The sequence below is a fragment of the Mastigoproctus giganteus genome, chromosome 1, assembly GCF_048544385.1.
Source record: "Mastigoproctus giganteus isolate SK-2022 chromosome 1, ASM4854438v1, whole genome shotgun sequence".
In the NCBI taxonomy this organism is placed as follows: Eukaryota; Metazoa; Arthropoda; class Arachnida; order Uropygi; family Thelyphonidae; genus Mastigoproctus; species Mastigoproctus giganteus.
The window spans coordinates 66,914,841-66,932,959 of NC_143575.1; the positions used below are offsets into that span (position 1 = coordinate 66,914,841).

General features: G+C 38.6%; 1 protein-coding gene across 3 annotated transcripts in view; it reads left to right on the forward strand.

The window, feature by feature from the left end:
- Window positions 1–18,119, forward strand: part of mRpL9 (mitochondrial ribosomal protein L9) — a 173,216-nt gene that overhangs the window by 46,521 nt on the left and 108,576 nt on the right. For all 3 annotated transcript variants that reach the window (XM_090380433.1, XM_090380443.1, XM_090380436.1), the window contains one exon: window positions 11,656–11,780. In XM_090380433.1, the coding sequence (XP_090236559.1) occupies window positions 11,656–11,780 (125 nt within the window). The remainder of the gene's footprint in view (window positions 1–11,655; window positions 11,781–18,119) is intronic.

An 18,119-nucleotide genomic window follows, 5' to 3' on the forward strand; every position in this document is an offset into this window, starting at 1 on the left:
TTCCAGACTATTTATCTATTTTACAAACCACACACATTATATATATATATATATATATATATATGATCAAATTAATCCAAAAATTAAATAAAGAAATAGAAAGAGATAGAAATTAATAAAATATATATTAAAAATAAATAAGAAAAAAAAATAGGAAAGCTAACATTAGTGGCAGCAGAAAAGCACAATCCACTAAATGTTGCTTATAATAAGCTAAAATTAAAATAGATTATTTGCCAGTAGCATGGCAAACCAGTAGAGTGAAAAGGAACTTAACCAAATAAAATAACATAACAATAACAGAAAAATATATAGGGGGGATAAAGAAGAAGAGGGTAGTGTTGAAGCAGCATTCCTAAAATAATTTAGAAAATTAAGCCAGTTAAAAGAAATTTAGCGGCACCCTCTTTATGGCACCCGTTTCCGAATTATGTGAAATCTCACTAAGGTGGAAACGTAGACTAACAACATTACATGACCAAATAAATTAAAAATAATAATTAATAAAATTAAATAAAATAGACTGACCAGTATGCCCCATCTCGACAGAGGACCACTAGTGGTCCTCTTTCGAGACGGGGCATAATGTTCTATTTTAAAATTTTATGCTCCATCTCGACAGAGATGGGGCATAATGTCCTCTGTCCTATTTTAATTTTAGCTTATATATATTTTTTTTTCATTTATTTATTTTATTTTTTTCACTTGCTCATTTATCTTTTTTCTCACACACCGGGGGGAAGGGGGATGCAATGCTGTGTAATTTAAATTTAATACTAATGCATAATACTTAAATAAGTAAGAATATAAATGATTGAAAATTAACTGTAACGTTTATGGTTTGTGTTCTTTTTCTCACACAGTTACATTCATTCATCCTTCTGGCATTCATTTCATTTGTTCGACTCTTGCTTTCTGCATTGCACTCTCTGGGCACCTCAACTTACTGTTATTCTTCAGTTGTGGTGCAGACCTAGCTGCAAGTTTTTTGCATGCCAGGGGAGAATGCAGTGATAGTTTTTTTTTTTTTTTTTTTTTTTGGTAGTTGTTGGTGCATCGGCTTCTGTGGCCATAATGCACCTTCCAAGGTATTTGCAGTACTTTGATCCAAGCCCGAGGCGGGATTCGAACCCGCGACCTTTGGGGTGCTAGGCAGGCACTTTACCCACCCGGCTAGCCCGGTCGGTGCAGTGATAGTGTTTGTGTTAGTAAATGTTTGTTAGTATATAAAAAGTAATAAAAGTTATTTTTAACTTTATATTCTTTCGGCCAATTACATTTGCTCTTCCACTCATTCACATTCACCATAACACTAACACTCATTCACTGTCTCTCTTTCCCTCATGCTGGGTTACTCTTTCTTTCACCAAAAACTGACATCTATTCCCTTTTTCCATAATACCTAATTCACTCAGTCCCCAGCCTGTTCATTCTGTCTTTCATTCTCATTCATTCTACGTCGCATCCCATTGCTACTAGCTTATTGATATTTTTCAGCTAATCTGCTTCCCCGGCTGCCTGTACATCTCCCTCCCCTAAATAAGTACAGTAAAAGTCTGAAAATCCGGGCTGCTCGGGGACGGAGTCAATCCGGATTTTCAGATTTTCCAGATTCTCAGGCAGTACTTTTAAAATTCATTAGGATGGAATAAAGAGATGACTGGGTAAATTTTGACAGTTTATTCATTAGCAAATAAAGCATGCTTCATTTATCGAAACAAGCAGTTTTAAAAAAAAAAATAAAGTCAACACCTGACAAAGATGTAAGCTTAAAAATTTTCACCACAAAAAAAAAAAGAGCGTGTAATGCTTGAAATCGTGTTTAAAAATGAACAATGTAAAAGAAAAATACAGTAGTATATAAATGAAAGCAAAAGATACATATTTTATATAAATTAATTTCTTCAGTTTATTAACGAAACATTTTCATATAAAATACAAAGTTCGAAAAACAGACAAATATTTATTTGTTCTTTTCTGCGATTTCTGTTGTGTCTGTTGCACTGCTTGTGGATGGAATACCTGCAGCTTCTACTCTGCTGCACTGCCTGACACTTCTGCTGCACTGCCTGACACTTCTGTTGCTTTCTTTAAATACTTTTGTATATCATCTTGTTTACGACTTTGTAATTTCTTTGTGATAAAATTATTATGCACCCTGTGCACATGCAATGACATCTTGAAGACCGAAGCTATGGTTCTGTTCCATAAATTTAATAACCATTTCAATGGACTTTTCTGCAGTAGCCCAAGATATCTTTTCTTCTTCAACTTTGTCGTCTTCTTCACCAGATTGCATATCCACTCTTCTATGTCATCATCATAAAGTCAATGCATATCCACTCTTCTATGTCATCAACGTTAAGTTTGTGTGGAGGGTTCTCTTCCGTACATTATTTTAGTTTCCATTAGTTCTTTCACTGCAGATGCCTTCAACTTTATGTGAAATCCTTCAAAACCTTCGTTTCAATCAGATTGTAGATCTGCAAACATCACGTTCAGCCATAACGTTTGCCACTCTCTTAAGAGAGTTACAAGCTTGACTAGCCGACCGGGCTAGCCAGGTGGGTAAAGTGCCTGCCTGGCAACCCAAAGGTCGCAGGTTCGAATCCCGCTTCGGGCTTGGATCAAAGTACTGCAAAAACCTTGGGAGGTGCATTATGGCCACAGAAGCTGATGCGCCAACAACTACCAAAAAAAAAAAAAAAAAAAAAACAAGCTTGACTGCATTCCATCATGCAGTCGTGAGTGAAAATGTTGCATCTTTGATTGTAAAATTGTTTTGAAATTCTGAAGGGTTGACATTCTTATGCATCATTTTCATCATAAAATCATTTTTACAGTGATATTTAAAGTTCCTGATGACTCCTTGATCCATGGGTTGAATTAATGGTGTTACATTTGGTGGCAAGTAACATGCAAAAATATTTTCGCAATCAGACACTAATTTTGATTCATGTAGGTGGGCCCTACAGTTATTGAGAAGTAGCAGGCACTTTGTATTTGCAGGCTTCCCCAATTTTCTCATGTTCTGATGAACTGATAGAACAAAATCATGAACAAACCAATCGAGAAATATATCTTTGTCCATCCGAGCATTCTTTTGGGCTTTATAGGTCACAGGTAAGTGCACAATTCCTTTAAAGGCCCGTGGGCGCTCAAATTTGCCAATCACCAAAAGCTTAATTTTGTGCTGACCCGAAGCATTAGCACACATAAGAATGGTTACTCTTTCCTTATTAAGCTTAATAAGGAAAGAGTAACCATTCCTTATTAAGCTTAAACCCTGTTGCATTTCGTTCTTGGTTTCCAGCAAAAGTTTTTGTGGGCAAACACTTCCAGTAAACCACTGTTTCATCAGCATTATAAATTTGACTGGCTGTAAGGTCATAGTCAGATACAATTTTTTCAAATGTTGCACTATATTCTGTTGCTGTTTGTATCAGCCGACTATCTTTCTCCAGCAATATCTTAACTGTCTAATACCATGACGAGTCTTGAAATTCCTAAGCCATCCATCACTAAATTTGCACTCTGATTCAATGTTCATTTGCTCCTTAAAAAACTTTGTTTTGGCAATAAGCATTGGCCCAGAAATTGCCATACCTTCCAGTCATTTTAGCAAAAACTATTCGTACAACTCTGATCATCGAGATTCTCTAATTTTGGCTGATGTAAACTTTCTCTCTCAGCAATTTTATTGTAAGGCTCAGACAAGGCTGTGAATTCTAGAATTTTATTCTTTGCATTTTTTATATCGTAAATTGTAGACCTTCCGATGTTGTTACTCACACACCATTTTCTAGTTTCTTAATTATTTCAACTTTGCCACTCAGTTTCAACGTGTTCTTCTTTCTCTTCACCCCATGAAGTTCGTCTATTTTAGGAGCCATTATTATGGGCTTGTAAATATGTATGTTATATATATGGTAAATGGAAAGAGTAGGACAAAAATGATAGCGTTGCCACGATGTGATTGCTTGTTTCAAAATGGCTACCGCAAGCTCGCTTGTTGTCGCTTAGCATCTGTGGTGCGTAGCACACGCTTCTTGAACCGGGGTTCGAGCCCGTCACCACCAAATACGGAGGATGCGGAAAGGTCAGGGAATGACCACCGCATATCCCCGGAGCAATATGGCCTTAGTTGCTAATGCTCCTAAAAACCAAATAACTAACTAACCAATAAATCCACAAAAACCTGGTTAGTGTGCGAGTGACCAACCCACAAATTCCAGTCAATATCCAGGAAATTGAAATCCTCCATTATAAGACTCTGATTTATTGTCCTATTCTATTTCCCTGGGTAATTTTTTATTATACTCATCAGAGTCATTAGGCCTATAACACACTCCTATTCTCAATTTTGATTTCCAAATGCTTATGTCACACCAAACTGACTCGACACTGCACTCTCCAGCAATGTCAACTGGCTGCACTTCCTTGGATTTTGTGTTTCTTAACTAATAGCATAACCCCTCCTCCCTTCTCCTGTCTATCCTTCCTGTACACATTGTACTCCCCAAATTACAGTTCTGCATTCCTTATATCTGTGTGACAACATGTCTCTGATATCCCAACAATATCTGCCTCTGATGTTTTGACGAGCACCTCAAATTCATCAAATTTATTTACCAAACTCCTAACATTGGTGTACACGCAAGTATACATGCACCTGTTCCTATTCTTAGCTACCCTAACACAACCCATGTGTTTCCTTGTACCGCAATGACTCCTAGCAGTCTCTGAAATCCCCTGCATCTTGTTTTCCAGGCTGCTGCTCATTCCAATAGAAGCTTTTGTTGCAACTCTGGAATTTCTATATTTTTTTGATTTTTCCCTTTCCTTCCCTTTTTAATACTGAGGAGGCCAGCTATCCAATTCATTACTATTTTCCTCATTAATAGGGACTTTCTTCCTGAGCACTCTAACTTCATTTTCAGAGGAGTCTTTTAAGTCATTGTTCAGGATTTTGTCATTATTTAATTTTTCAGCCATAATTTTTGAATAAAAAATACTTTCGTAGCAATAAGTCAATTGGTTTGAAGTACTTATTTCCAGTGTAGGCCCACTAGAAGTCAAAGATTGCGATTTCCAGTTTTGGCAGTAAAACGCCAGTAGACAAAGAAAACTCTTATAAACTAAGTATAAGTTAATTCTGTCATTAGCATTATGTTTTCCATACAAAATAATATTATCACAAGCAGTTTGAAGTATAATATATTCAAACTATTTGGGCTTTTGATATGTACTCAAATCAGTGGCTATGCCTGTGGGTTCGCTACCGCTGGTGCTGCAGTGATTGTGCTGAGCAAACACACTCTCAAAAGAGCAGAAATAGGCAAATACAATCACAAAAACTATTCTTACCCGACTTAATTTACTTACCTTCATCTGTGATAGTCTTCAAATCTGAAAAATCCATGTTGAATAAATCGAAGACCGCCAAAGTTGTCATCAGTTGCCATCTGCCATTTATATCAAGATGCATCAGTACACCTCTGCAATTGCAGTGCCACATTCCATGATGAACACCATGGCAAGATCCAAACCTCCTTACATTTCAAGGGTACAGCTCTTACAACACTTCGTACAATACTTCTGGATTGAACCGATTGGTAACTGCCTAGGAGGCGTCCAGATCAGCTAGTGTATATCTTTCTATCTCTTCTCTGCCAGATAGTGACTGGAGGGAGTCCGAGTAGTGTGTATGTGGGGGGACATTGTCGAGGCCACGTTATGTCAAGGATCTGGGTATATTCTTACCATGTGTACACCATGTCCAAAAATTTCATTACTTCATACAGCATGTCCCCAAAACACTTTTTCTCACTATTGAATACACCATGAATTGTCAAACTAATAGAGCAAACTTTTCTGTGAAAAGATCTAAACTTCCTAAACGCTTCCTAGCTCATTTCACAAATATACATGGTCTCAGTTGTAATTTCAGTGATGACCATTTCCACTTACAGTCTGTCAAACTCCATGTACTTTTTCTGACAGAATCTCAGTTATCGATTGATTCAACTACTGCTCATTTCAGTTGCCTAAATTATTTGCTGTATGATTCCTTTTGCCTCAAAGGTGGTACTTGTGCATATGTCTGTTTCGATATTCCGTCTGAGAATTGGTAATTTGGAATCTCTCCTTTCAACATCCTTTTACTGTCCAAGTTCTTTTCGATCTTCTCTGGCTTAAAATCTTTTTACCTCATTCTGTCAAATTCATCTATTGTCACTGCCATTCTCCCAACTCCACTAATCACTTGGAACTCTTTGACTTCCTCTCTTTGCAACTTGACTTTCCTCCAGTCGAAATTTCCTAACAGTGAGGTAATTTTCCTTGGTGATTTTTTTTATGTTCACAACTCCAACTGACTTCTGTTTTCCAGTCACACAGACTCAGCTGGTTGAGATGCTGAGGCTTTTGTCATTACTAATGAACTCTCACAGATTGTTAGCCGACCGGGCTAGCCGAGTGGGTAAAGTACCTGCCCGGCAACCCAAGGTCGCGGGTTCGATTCCCGCCTCGGGCTTGGATCAAAGTACTGCAAAAACCTTGGGAGGTGCAATATGGCCATAGAAGCCGATGCGCCAACAACTACCAAATCAAAAAAAAAAAAAAAAAAAAAATCACAGATTGTTCATTTACCTACCAGAATAATGGACAATTCCTAACCATACAGCCAACACGCTTGATCTTTTTCTCACAAACAACCCTTCTAAGTAAGTGGTCGATGTGAGTGGTCCTTTAGGCACCTCAGATCACAACTTGGTGATTGTCTCTTCTCCAGTGGAGCCTTTATCTCATGGCTATTCCCAACCTCATGTTGTTTGGTATTACAAGAATGCAAAATGGGATGATCTGCATGATTTCTTTTCCTGGTCGGATTACTGTTTTAAAACTTCTGATGTCAATGTTTGCTCAGATCGTGTCAGTGAAATTATTCTTGCAGGAATGGAATCCTTTATCTCACACTCCACTTTAAAATCTTGTCCTTTATCTAAACCTTGGTTTTCCAATAAATGTGTTAAGGCTGTTCAAGAGAAGAATATTGCATATTGTAATTGGCTTGCTTCCAATTCTTCAGTTTCATTTTCTGCCTACACTAAAGCTCGCATCAATTGTAAAGCAGTTATTAATCAGTCCAAACTAGATTTTGAACAGACTAAGAGTAGAAAACCTGCTTCTTGCCCTAATGGTAGCCGAGCATTCTGGTCTCTCACCAAGCTATTGACTGCAACCTTTTCCCATCTCTGCTTCCACCTCTTTCAAAACCAGACGGTTCTTTTGTCACTTCAAAAGAACCGTCTGGTTCACGGATAAAGCTGACCTGCTAGCATCCCATTTTTCTTTCAACTCATGTATTAAATGATCTTGGTAAAACACCTCCCACCATTCCCAGCACGTTCCATTCAATGCTCCCTGTGGTCTTCCATCAAAAGGATATCAGAAGGATTTTGACGAATCTTGATGCTAAGAAAGCTCCAGGTCTTGATGGTATTTCTCCACTTGTTCTCAAAACCTGCACTCCTGAACTTACTCCCGTTCTTTGCCACCTCTTTTCACTTTCTTATTCCAAAGGCGTTTTTCCTTCTGCTTGGAAATTTGCTCATATCCAGCCAGTTCCAAATGGTGACAAAACCCTCCCATCCAATTATCGTCCCATTGCAATTACTTCTACTCTTTCTGAAGTAATGGAGAAATCAATTAACTGCCAACTCTTAAACTACCTAGAAAACTTCTGTCTTATCAATGACCTCCAGTATAGATCCATCAGTGTCTATCCACTGGTGATATTCTGGCTTATGTTACCCATTTATGGACAAATTCAATGGAAAAGGTCGGTGAAACACAAGAAGTTGCTCTTGACATCTCAAAGGCTTTCAATCATGTTTGACATAAATGTCTTCTAAACAAGTTTCCATCTTATGGTTTGCCAACTGTTTTTTATAATTGGTTATCCAGTTTTCTCTCTGACTGCTCACTGAGGGTGATGGCACTCTGTCTTCTAACTTCATCAACGCTGGTGTCCCCTAAGGTTCAGTTCTTATCCCCACTCTTTTCCTCGTGTATATTGGCGCCTCTGTAGCCAGGTGGGAAGGAGCAGCAGTGTGTAGCACACGCTTCTTGATTAGACCGGGGTTCGAGCCCGTCACCACCAAATACGGAGGATGCAGAAAGGTCAGGGAATGACCACCGCATATCCCCGGAGCAATATGGTCTTAGTTGCTAATGCTCCTAAAAACCAAATAACAAACAAAACTCTTGTATATTAATGTCTTTCTTCCATTGACTGGAAATCCTATCCATAGTTTTGCCGATGATAGCACATTGCTTTCCACTTTCCATTTTGAGAAACCTCGCCCTGCTCAATCAGCTTCAACTTCTCGAATGTCGCTGCCAATTCTCGAAATGCCAATCTCCAGGTAATTCTACAGTGGGGGCAAAGACAACTTAGTTGATTTCCATCCTTCTAAAACTCAGTCCTCTGTTATATCTTGCAAAAAGGATTCTTCTGCTTCTTCTGCTTATCTTTGGTGACACTCCAATATCTAGGCAAGATGATATATCTCTTTTGGGGATTACCCTGACTTCTAATCTCTCTTGGCACAAGCACATTACAAAAATTGCTTCTTCTGCATCTAAAAACTTGGTTTTCTCTTTCGCTGTTGGTGTTACTTTTCTTCCAAACAGCTGTTCACTCCGTACAAATTGCAAATCCACCCTACCATGGAATATTGTTCCCACATCTGGGGCAGTGCCACCAAACCCTCTCTCAGGCTTCTAGATTCCATTCAGAAGATGGCAATTAGGTTAATTAATGACTCATCTCTAACAGAGTCTCTCCAATTTCTGTCTCAGATTTTCTGTTTCTGCTGCATGCCTTTTCTATAGATACTTCCATGAGGACTGTTCTTCTGAATTGGCTTCTATAATTCCCGCTCTCTTCTTTCAAAGCAGTCCGAACATGTGCTGTAACCAGTCAATATCCTTTTACTGTCCAAGTTCAAACTCACAGTCGTTATTGTTATTTGGTTTTTTTTTAGGAGCATTACCAACTAAGGCCATATTGCTCCAGGGATATGCGGTGGTCATTCCCTGACCTTTCCACATCCTCTGTATTTGTGGTCACAGGCTCGAACCCCGGTCTAATCAAGAAGCGTGTGCTACGCACTGCTGCTCCTGCCCACCTGGCTACGGAGGCTATCAAACTCACAGAACCAACTTTTCTTCCTCGTTTATTCATTCAATTTCTGTTTTCTGGAACAACCTTCCTTCATATGTATTTCCAAAAAATTACAGTCTACAGAAGTTCAAGTCTAATGTCAACAAATATCTTCTTTCGTCTTCTCGACCTCCAACCCATGCACAGTACTATAGGTTCTAATACCTCTCGTGTTTGGGGTTTTCATAAAAAAAATAAATAAATAAAATAAATTTAAGGCCGAACTAGACAAACATTTGGAGTGACCCAATGGGTGAAATGGGAATGGTTTTTTATGGTTGATGCTATATAAGCTTACGTTCTTGCATCATATGCCTCAGCTAATGCTAATGACAATAAATGTATAGTGGTTTGGGCTATAAGCTTAATTAACTATATTATTAATTTCAATGGTATATGAATGGCATTAATTATAGTAATTAATTCCTCCCAAGACAAGGCATCCTGATTGCTCTGTGCCATTGTGCTTTCCTGGTTTAGCCCATTTAAAAAAAAAAAAAAAAAAATGTTCTTGTTTATATTCCGGCATGACCACCAGGTCAGTGGAGTTTACAATAAATAAATAAATAAATCAATCAATACAAATGTTAATCACATTTAGCAGTCACGGGCTTGAACCCCAGTCCACTCAGAGCGTGCCCTACTGCACTTGTGCTCCTTTCCACTCGGCTACTTCTTTTAAAAAATTAAAAAACCTATTGCAATATACCTCAATACTACACTTCAATGGTAATTTTAGAAGGCTTTTTTCTGTGTGTTTCAGCTAGTCTCAGTCAGAGGTGCAGACCCCACCGCCTAACATTTTTTGGTTCAGTAACATGCAAGCTGGGCTTGCATATTGCCAGAATTGAAAATAAGAAATGTGTGTACATGTGTATATACAAAAGAGAAGGAATAAAGAAAAAGTGAGAAAGAGGGAGAGAAATACAAAGAGAGGGAGGGAAAGAGAGAGAGAGAGAGAGAGAGATATAGAAGAAAATAGAAAGAAATGAAAAAAAGCAAACAACGATATACACACAGTCCCTTCTTGCCTGCCCGGTTAGCACTGGAGTGGGAATGAAAAGAATCGATTTAACAGATTGTCACAATACTTCTTATATGGAAAATAAGACCAAAAAGTAGATGAAGAACAGAAAACATATTTAGAGATTGTTTCCTTAATTTACCTTGCTTTGAATTATTGTGGTTGTTCATTCCATGATAATGTCTTCACCAGTTAGGCTCTTAGATCTTACAAGCTATGTTACTGATACTGCACTTTTTTTATACTGTTGCTTAAGCACTTCCACAAATGAAAATGAAATGAAAGTGCTGGCAGAAGTTAAGAAGATGCATAAAATTGGGCTATTTTCAATAGAGTCCTTGTGTAGAAATTGAAACTTAAACCATCAAAACAGTGAGTGATGCACCTTTCATGTGGATGAATAAAAATAACATATTTTTCCAATTACAGGTATTACATCTGTAAAAATTTATGACATGTCATTTTATCTGTTTTAGTGGGTAGGAGGATTTCAACTATATGGATAATGCAGTGGTCTTAATTCTCACAAAAGAACCAGCTTGCCTTTTTAACAAGGTGCCATGGTATTGCACTACTTATAATAGATAGCTTTAGCCATATTACAACTTTGAAAACTGATTTCATATACTCCATGACAGTTCACATTGAGAAACTTCTTTATAACTATTTTGTCTGTGTTGCCATAGAGGCCACCTATTATCAAATGAGTGACCAGTTAGTCCCGAAACAAGCTGTCATAGCAGTCACATCTTTTAAAAAAATTCATGTAATGTCATAGCACTTGCATCTTTTATACAATTTTAAACAGTTGCATATTTTTAATATTTAGGAGTGATCATGTATTTGAAAGTAGTACAACACCAGGCCAACTTTTTGCAAAGGAAAGTTTGTTCTTTTGTGATTATTAAGACCATTCATTTTATGTGCAGTTTAAATCCAGCGGGCTAAAAAAATAGATTAAAGGACAAACTTGTCCTTTAATCTGCAAGAAAACTTTATAAATCCTGCAAGCATTTATAAAGAAAGAAATAATATTCTTTTGCATGGGATTCTTAAAGGCACAATCTTTGATACAAGTGCCAGATTGCTCTCTTAATATTTCTGACTTGTAAATTGTTAATTAATTTTGCCGAGTTTACTATGTATATTTTAATTGGTTTTTATTAATCCCCTCCCCAACATATTATTCCGTGCATTATACTGCTTCATTATTTTTTAATTATGTAGCATTATGAATGTTTAAATGTCATTTTTAAAAAACAGAAGTGGGATCTTTAAAAATATATAACACATGAAATAATGCCAGATCATATGCTTAATTCAGAGAACAGGTAAACCACCATAAAATTTTAAATTTAAAGTACATTTTATCTCTGAAGTTATTTGTACAATTTGATTACAGGCCTAGGTAAAAGAGGTGATATTGTTGCTGTAAAGCCACGTTTTGGAAGAAATAATCTCTTATTAACTGGAAAAGCTGTATATGCTTCTCCTGAAAATATAGAGGAATTTGAAAGAGAGTTGAAGGTATGTGATAATTTACCTAATATATTTTAACTATATTTTATCATTTTTTAAAGTAGTTGCTTTATGATATCTCAATATTTTCAAAATATTAAACTCTGGAAATGAAAAAAATCGTAATCTGAGTCCATAGTGTATCTCAGATCTCATAACAGATCTCTCTTGAACAGGACATTATCTAGCCATAGAGGATGTCTTTGTGTGCTAGGTGCAGAGAATGTGAAGAAATTAGTCACAAACTGTGTTCTGATGGGCATCTATGAGAGCTTGAAGAGTTGGGTGGATTTCCTCAAAGGAAGTAAAATGGGGGCCCATCAAGTTCTCAGCTGCCCAACTCAATGCCAGAGCGCACTCTTATGCACCAGGCAACATGGTGCAGCCTTCAGGGCAGAATGCGCTGGTCCCACAGGAACTAGTTATTGTTGGTGACTCAATTGTCAGGGAAACGGGAAATATATTGTTCAAAAAAGGATAGGTGGAACAGGACCAGGGTATGTCTGCCAGGAGCAAGAGTTGATGACGTTGTAAAGCAGATATCATCTTTTAAGGGCACAAAAGGTGATATCGTTGTACACGTTGGCACTAATGGCATTAAGTGTAGGAGATCTGCAGATTTACTAAGCAAGTATAGGTCAATGCTGAAAAAAAGTTGCGAAGGGTTAAATTTAAAGTGTCTTCAATCCTGCCCAGATACGATAGCAGGGAGTATAGGATGAGCAGTAGCATAGGAACAGCTTGGCATTGGGGCAGGTTCTAAGGGCGCCAGTATCAGAAGGGCGCCACTGACAGCTCACATCAGTTCCATTCCAAGCTATTTCAGTATCAGATGGGCACCGCTGACAGCTCACATCAGTTTCGTGCCAAGCTATTTTGACACCCGAGGCTACGAAACTGTTATTTTTAGGCCACTCGAATAATTAAATTCATCTGCTGTGCTGTGTGTCTTATGTCTGGTAATTGCGTGTGTTCTATGGTCGATTTATCTGTTTTGCTGGATGAAAAACTGCAGTTTCTGGGGAAGAAAACCTTTCTATCTACGTCTGAGACTGACTAACTCAGTCACGGAGTGAAAAAAAGTCCATTAAAGTTCCTCACGTCATCGACGGGAATCGAACCCGCACTCCCGAGCTAGCCTCGGGTGTCGAAATAGCTGATGAAATGGTTCCCCTAAATGATGTCCCATCAGGATGAGAACAGGGGTGTAAAAATTAATTTTTTCACCAAATGGCATGTTTTCAGAGGACGATTCAAGCCTGTATGCATCCTTAAATCTGAGTACATATTGCATAGCAGCATAGATCTATTTACTGTCCAGAACGTAACTTTGAAGAGACCAATCAGGCTACCACTTCATTAGTGCATGCTCGAATGCATCTTTTTCTTAAGGTTCTGCATTCAATTTGTACTTTGTAGACCAACATTTTCCAGCCAATTCTGTTTGTTGCTTTGTGAAATAGTTATTGTCATAAGACCCCCCTGTCCATTCTTTGATGCTATCAAGCCACTTTTTTCTTTTCATCCTTTTGCTTTTAATCTTCCCTTGCAGGATTAGTCTCTGCAGATCATATGTGGGCCACATAATATTCCCGAGGTAGGCAGTCTTTCTCTTTGCAATTGTAGTTAGTAGTGTCCTTGTGGTTCTTGCCCTCTTAAGGATCCGCTCATTGGTGTCTCGATCTGTCTGCGGAAATTTGAGCATTCTGAGCATCCACATCTCGAAGGCTTCCAGTTTCCTGATTTCTGCACGACCCGGGTCTCACATCCATATAGGAGAGTGATCCATATGTAGCATTTGACCATTCGATATCTTTTCTGGAAATCCACAGAGAAAGTTCTTAAGAGTCTTAAATACCTCTTTGGCCATACCAATTCTGCTTCTAATTTCTGTGCCTTGGTCATTATTATTTGTAAAGATCTTCCCTAGATATTTAAAGCTACTCACTTCTTCAATGGGAGAGTTGCCAGAGCGTATTTTGATTCCAGGAAAAGTGTTGGCTTATGACCATAGTTTTGATGTTTGGCATTAATTGTTAAGCCTATCTGCTCACTGGCAGTTACCACTTCTCTTGTGCCAATCCCCTTTTTAAAACCCATCTGGTCTTTTCCAATTTTTTCTTGAATCTTTCCTTCAATTCTGTGTAGAATCATCTTCAAGGGAACTTTAGTGGAGTGACTTATGAAGCTTATTGTGTGGTGGTCTGCACAATTTGCTGCTCTTGCCTTTCTTGGTATGGGAATAAATATGGATCTCAGAAATTCAAGAGGTAGTTTCCCTCCATTTAGGATATTATCAAAAATATTGAGGAGCTATTGTTTACCCTCTTTCTCTGAGGTATTTGAGCATTTCGGCTGGAATGTTATCAATGCCAGTTGCTTTGTTATTTTTCATTGATTTCATCACTTTCTCCAGTTCTTCCATCAGAAAGTCTTGATGTTTGTTTTCTGTTTGGGCATTGTCATTTCCTGGTTGTCTGTCATCCTCGCAGTATAGTTCCCTCAGATATTCTTGCCCTCTACCCTTTTTCTGTTGTTTGTCCACATTTTCCCTGTTGTTTTTATCCAAAATGTGGTCTCTTGCCCGGTGTTTCCTAATGTTGCATAGTTTCTTCACTTCTCTGTGCGCCAGGTGGAAGCAGCAGTGTGTAGCACAAGCTTCTTTGATTAGACCGGGGTTTCAGCCCGTGACCACCAAATACGGAGGATGCGGAAAGGTCAGGGAATGATCACCGCATATCCCCGGAGCAATATGGCCTTAGTTGCTAATGCTCCTTAAAAAAAAAAACCTGCTTTGTGCACTAGCTGTTCCTTATGCTCATTTTTCAGATATTCAATCCTTTTACATCTCTCCTTCATCCTTATCTGTTTAGTCTTCCTTATTTTCATTTTAATCAAACTGTCATACATCTTATATTTTTCTTCTAGTATCTAGTATCTTTTGGCCTTCCTTTGGACCCATCCAAAATTTTCATTTGCAGCATCTGTCATTATCTTCTTGAACAAGGTCCACCCAGATTCTGGATCTACAAAGGGTACTAGGAAAGTTTTGCAATACAGCTTTGTTTATTTAATTTTTTCAAAGTAATTTCCTCTACATTCAATACACCTCTCCATCCTCCGAAACCAATCTTTAAACCAGTTCTGCCAAGTTTCACTAGGGAGTAAAGCACACTCGTTGTCCCAAGCCCGTAGAAGGTCCTCATCACTGGAAAACCGCCTCCCTTTTAGCTTCATTTTCACATGCGGGAACAGTGCAAAGTCGCAGGGAGCAAGGTCTGGACTGTAGGGAGGGTGCTCGAGAAGTTTCAGTCCTGTCGTGGTCAAATATTCGGTGCAGGCTTTGGCGCGGTGAGCTGGAGCATTATCGTGATGGAGGTACCAGGTGTCCATTCTTGACTTTGGCCGCAGGTTCTTCATAGATCCAATGACTTTAGGCAGGCATTGTTCAGTATACCACTTAGCTGTGACTGTCTTCTGCGTGTCCAAAACGACACGTTCCACAATTCCACTCGATTTGAAAAATACAGCTATCATTTTCTTCTTTACAGATCGGATTTTCTGACAATTACGGGTGTGTCGTCATCATCAAAGACCCAAACTTTGTTTTGAGCCTTGGTCGGCAGATGGTAATAGTACAGCCAAGTCTCGTCACCTGTCACGATGTTGTTCACATACCGAGATTGTCCCTTATCAAACTTTTTTAACATCTCCCGGCACCAAGTCACACGTCGTGTCATCTGCTCTTCAGTCAGTTGATGCGGCACCCAGAGAGAACAAAGTTTCTTCACGTGCAAATGATCTTGCAGAATTGAACGAATTGCTGGTGCATTTAGGCCCAAAGTATCCTATATCTGTTGGTAGGTCACTCGCCTGTTTTCGTCAAGCATTTTCCTCACAGCAGTAACGTTTTCCTCCGTAACTGACGTTCGTGGCCTTCCCGGCCTCTCAGAATCCTCCAGAGTGAAATTTCCCCTTTGGAATTCTCTATACCACCTGAATATCGTTGTACGATGTGGACAATCATCATCTAGTGCAAGAGTCATTTCTTCTAAGCACTGGTCTATGGTTAAACCACGCACGAAATTATGCCGCAAAACTGTCCTTATCTCATTTCGTGACCACGATGCCATCGCAAGCACTTTACACTCTCACTACTAATGAATAACTGAGCCCATCGACTTGGCGCGGCGGCTACTATGCACGTATGAACATGTCTCAACATGCAGCAACAAGCAGCAACAAGCAGCTTCCTGTGATTCATTGTTGCGTCATATTGCAAAACTTTCCTAGTACCCTTTGCATCTAGTAGATTGCTTGCATATCAGTTACGCAAGTCACGCATTGTGGACATTCTACGATACACTACTGAATAAGCTAGAAGTTATAAATAATGTGTGTATATTGTTTTTGTACTTGCTATGTAAATAGGTAATCGTGAATATTGTGATTTATAATTTAAATAAAACAAAGCCCAATTAGTTTTAGACATGCCATCGTTATCCATTCGCTGTATGGAAAATTTTCTTTGTTCTATGGAAACTATTTTAAATGTAATTACCAAGAGGAATTCAAAAAAATTTCTATAAAGAAGATTGTTAAACAGAGGTCGGACTGTATTTAATATTATTTATTACTATTTTACCAATTATTGAAAAAAAGCGCATAGCCACAAATTTGCCAAGGGTGCCAAAAACCTAGCTGTGCCTCTGAGGATGAGCCTTGTCAATCAGTTCAGCCCTGGAGAGATTGTGCAGAGCTCATGGGGTAGAATTTTTCTCAGCGTGGTCTGTGCTTGTTAACAGGAGAGATTGCTTCTACAGGTATGAGATACACTTAAATAGAAAGGGTGCAAGAATATTTGCTGATGTTATTGAGGCAATGTTAGGTGGGCCGGTAAACTGCTAGCTTGGGGGGGGATTCACAGACTAATCAGTTAACAGTAGCCGCAGGCAGAGGTGGAAATGATTCTTGCACTGCTTCTATTGGAATGAGCAGCAGCTCAGAAAGCTAGTTTCTGAGGATTTCAGGAATTGCTGGGGTGGGGGGTTATGAAATAAGTAAATACATGGGCTGTGTTAGAATAACACAGCCCATGTAGAGTAAGAACAGGTGCATGTATATTTGCATGTACACCAGTGCTAGGAGGATAGTAAACAAATTTGATGTATTTGAAGGGCTGGTCAAGACATCAAAGGTGGATATTGTTGGGATATCAGAGACTTGGTGCCACTGAGATATAAGGGATGCAGAATTGGAATTTGGAGAGTGCAATGTGTACAGACAGGATAGGAAGGGAGGAGGGGTTATGCTGTTAGTTAAGAAACACATAAAATCAAAGGAAGTGCATCCAGTTGCCATAGATGGACAGTGCAATGTTAAATCAGCTTGGTGTGACATAAGCACTGGGAAAGCAAAAAGTGAGGTTAGGAGTTTGTTATAGGCTTAATGATTCTGATGAGTACAATGAACAATTATACAGAGAACTAGAGTGGGCCAGTAAATCATTGTCTTATAATGGGGGATTTTGACTTCCCAGATATAGACTGGAATTGCTGGGTTGGTCACTTGCACGCTAGCAAGGCTTTTGTGGATTTATTAGATGATTGTTTTCTACAGCAGCATGTTAGAGAGGCAACAAGAGGGAGTAACAAGTTTTATTTGAATAGAAAAAATCTGATTATCAACAGTGATCATTCATGCATTGAGAATTTACAGATAAAGGAACCACTAGGTAGCAGTGATCACAGTGTACTGATGTGGGATTTCCTTAAAGCTGTAACTACCATCAGAGGTAAAGGGAAGAGTTTTTGTTTTCGTAAAGGCGACTACAGCGGTCTCAGATTTTTTAGGTTCTGTACAGCAAGTTCTAAAAGGGAAGCATTCAAGGAAGCTACTAGGCTTTTTGTTCCAACTAGGAAATACTGATCTAGGTTCAGGACCAAATGGATGTCAGATGAACTAATGAGACTCGTGGCAGAGAAGAAAAAAGCATGGGATGCACATTAATTGTTATGTGACACAGAAGCCTATGGTAAATACAAGCTAGTCTGTAATCAAGTCACAAAGGAGGTTAGTCAAGTGAAGGCAGATTATGAAAAATCTTTGGCTAAGGATGCAAATAAAAACAGCAAAGACTTCTAAATGGAAGGGGATGGATCAGATTGGTCCACTTGATATTCTTGGCGCATTATAGCCTTAGTAGCTAATGCGCCAATAAAATCAAAACAAACAAACAAACCACTTGATATCAGTGGTTTGATTGTAGATGATCATTTTCAAATAGCTGCTGAACTAGATGAGTATTTTGCATCTACATTCACACATGAGTAGTTATTTAAGGAGGAA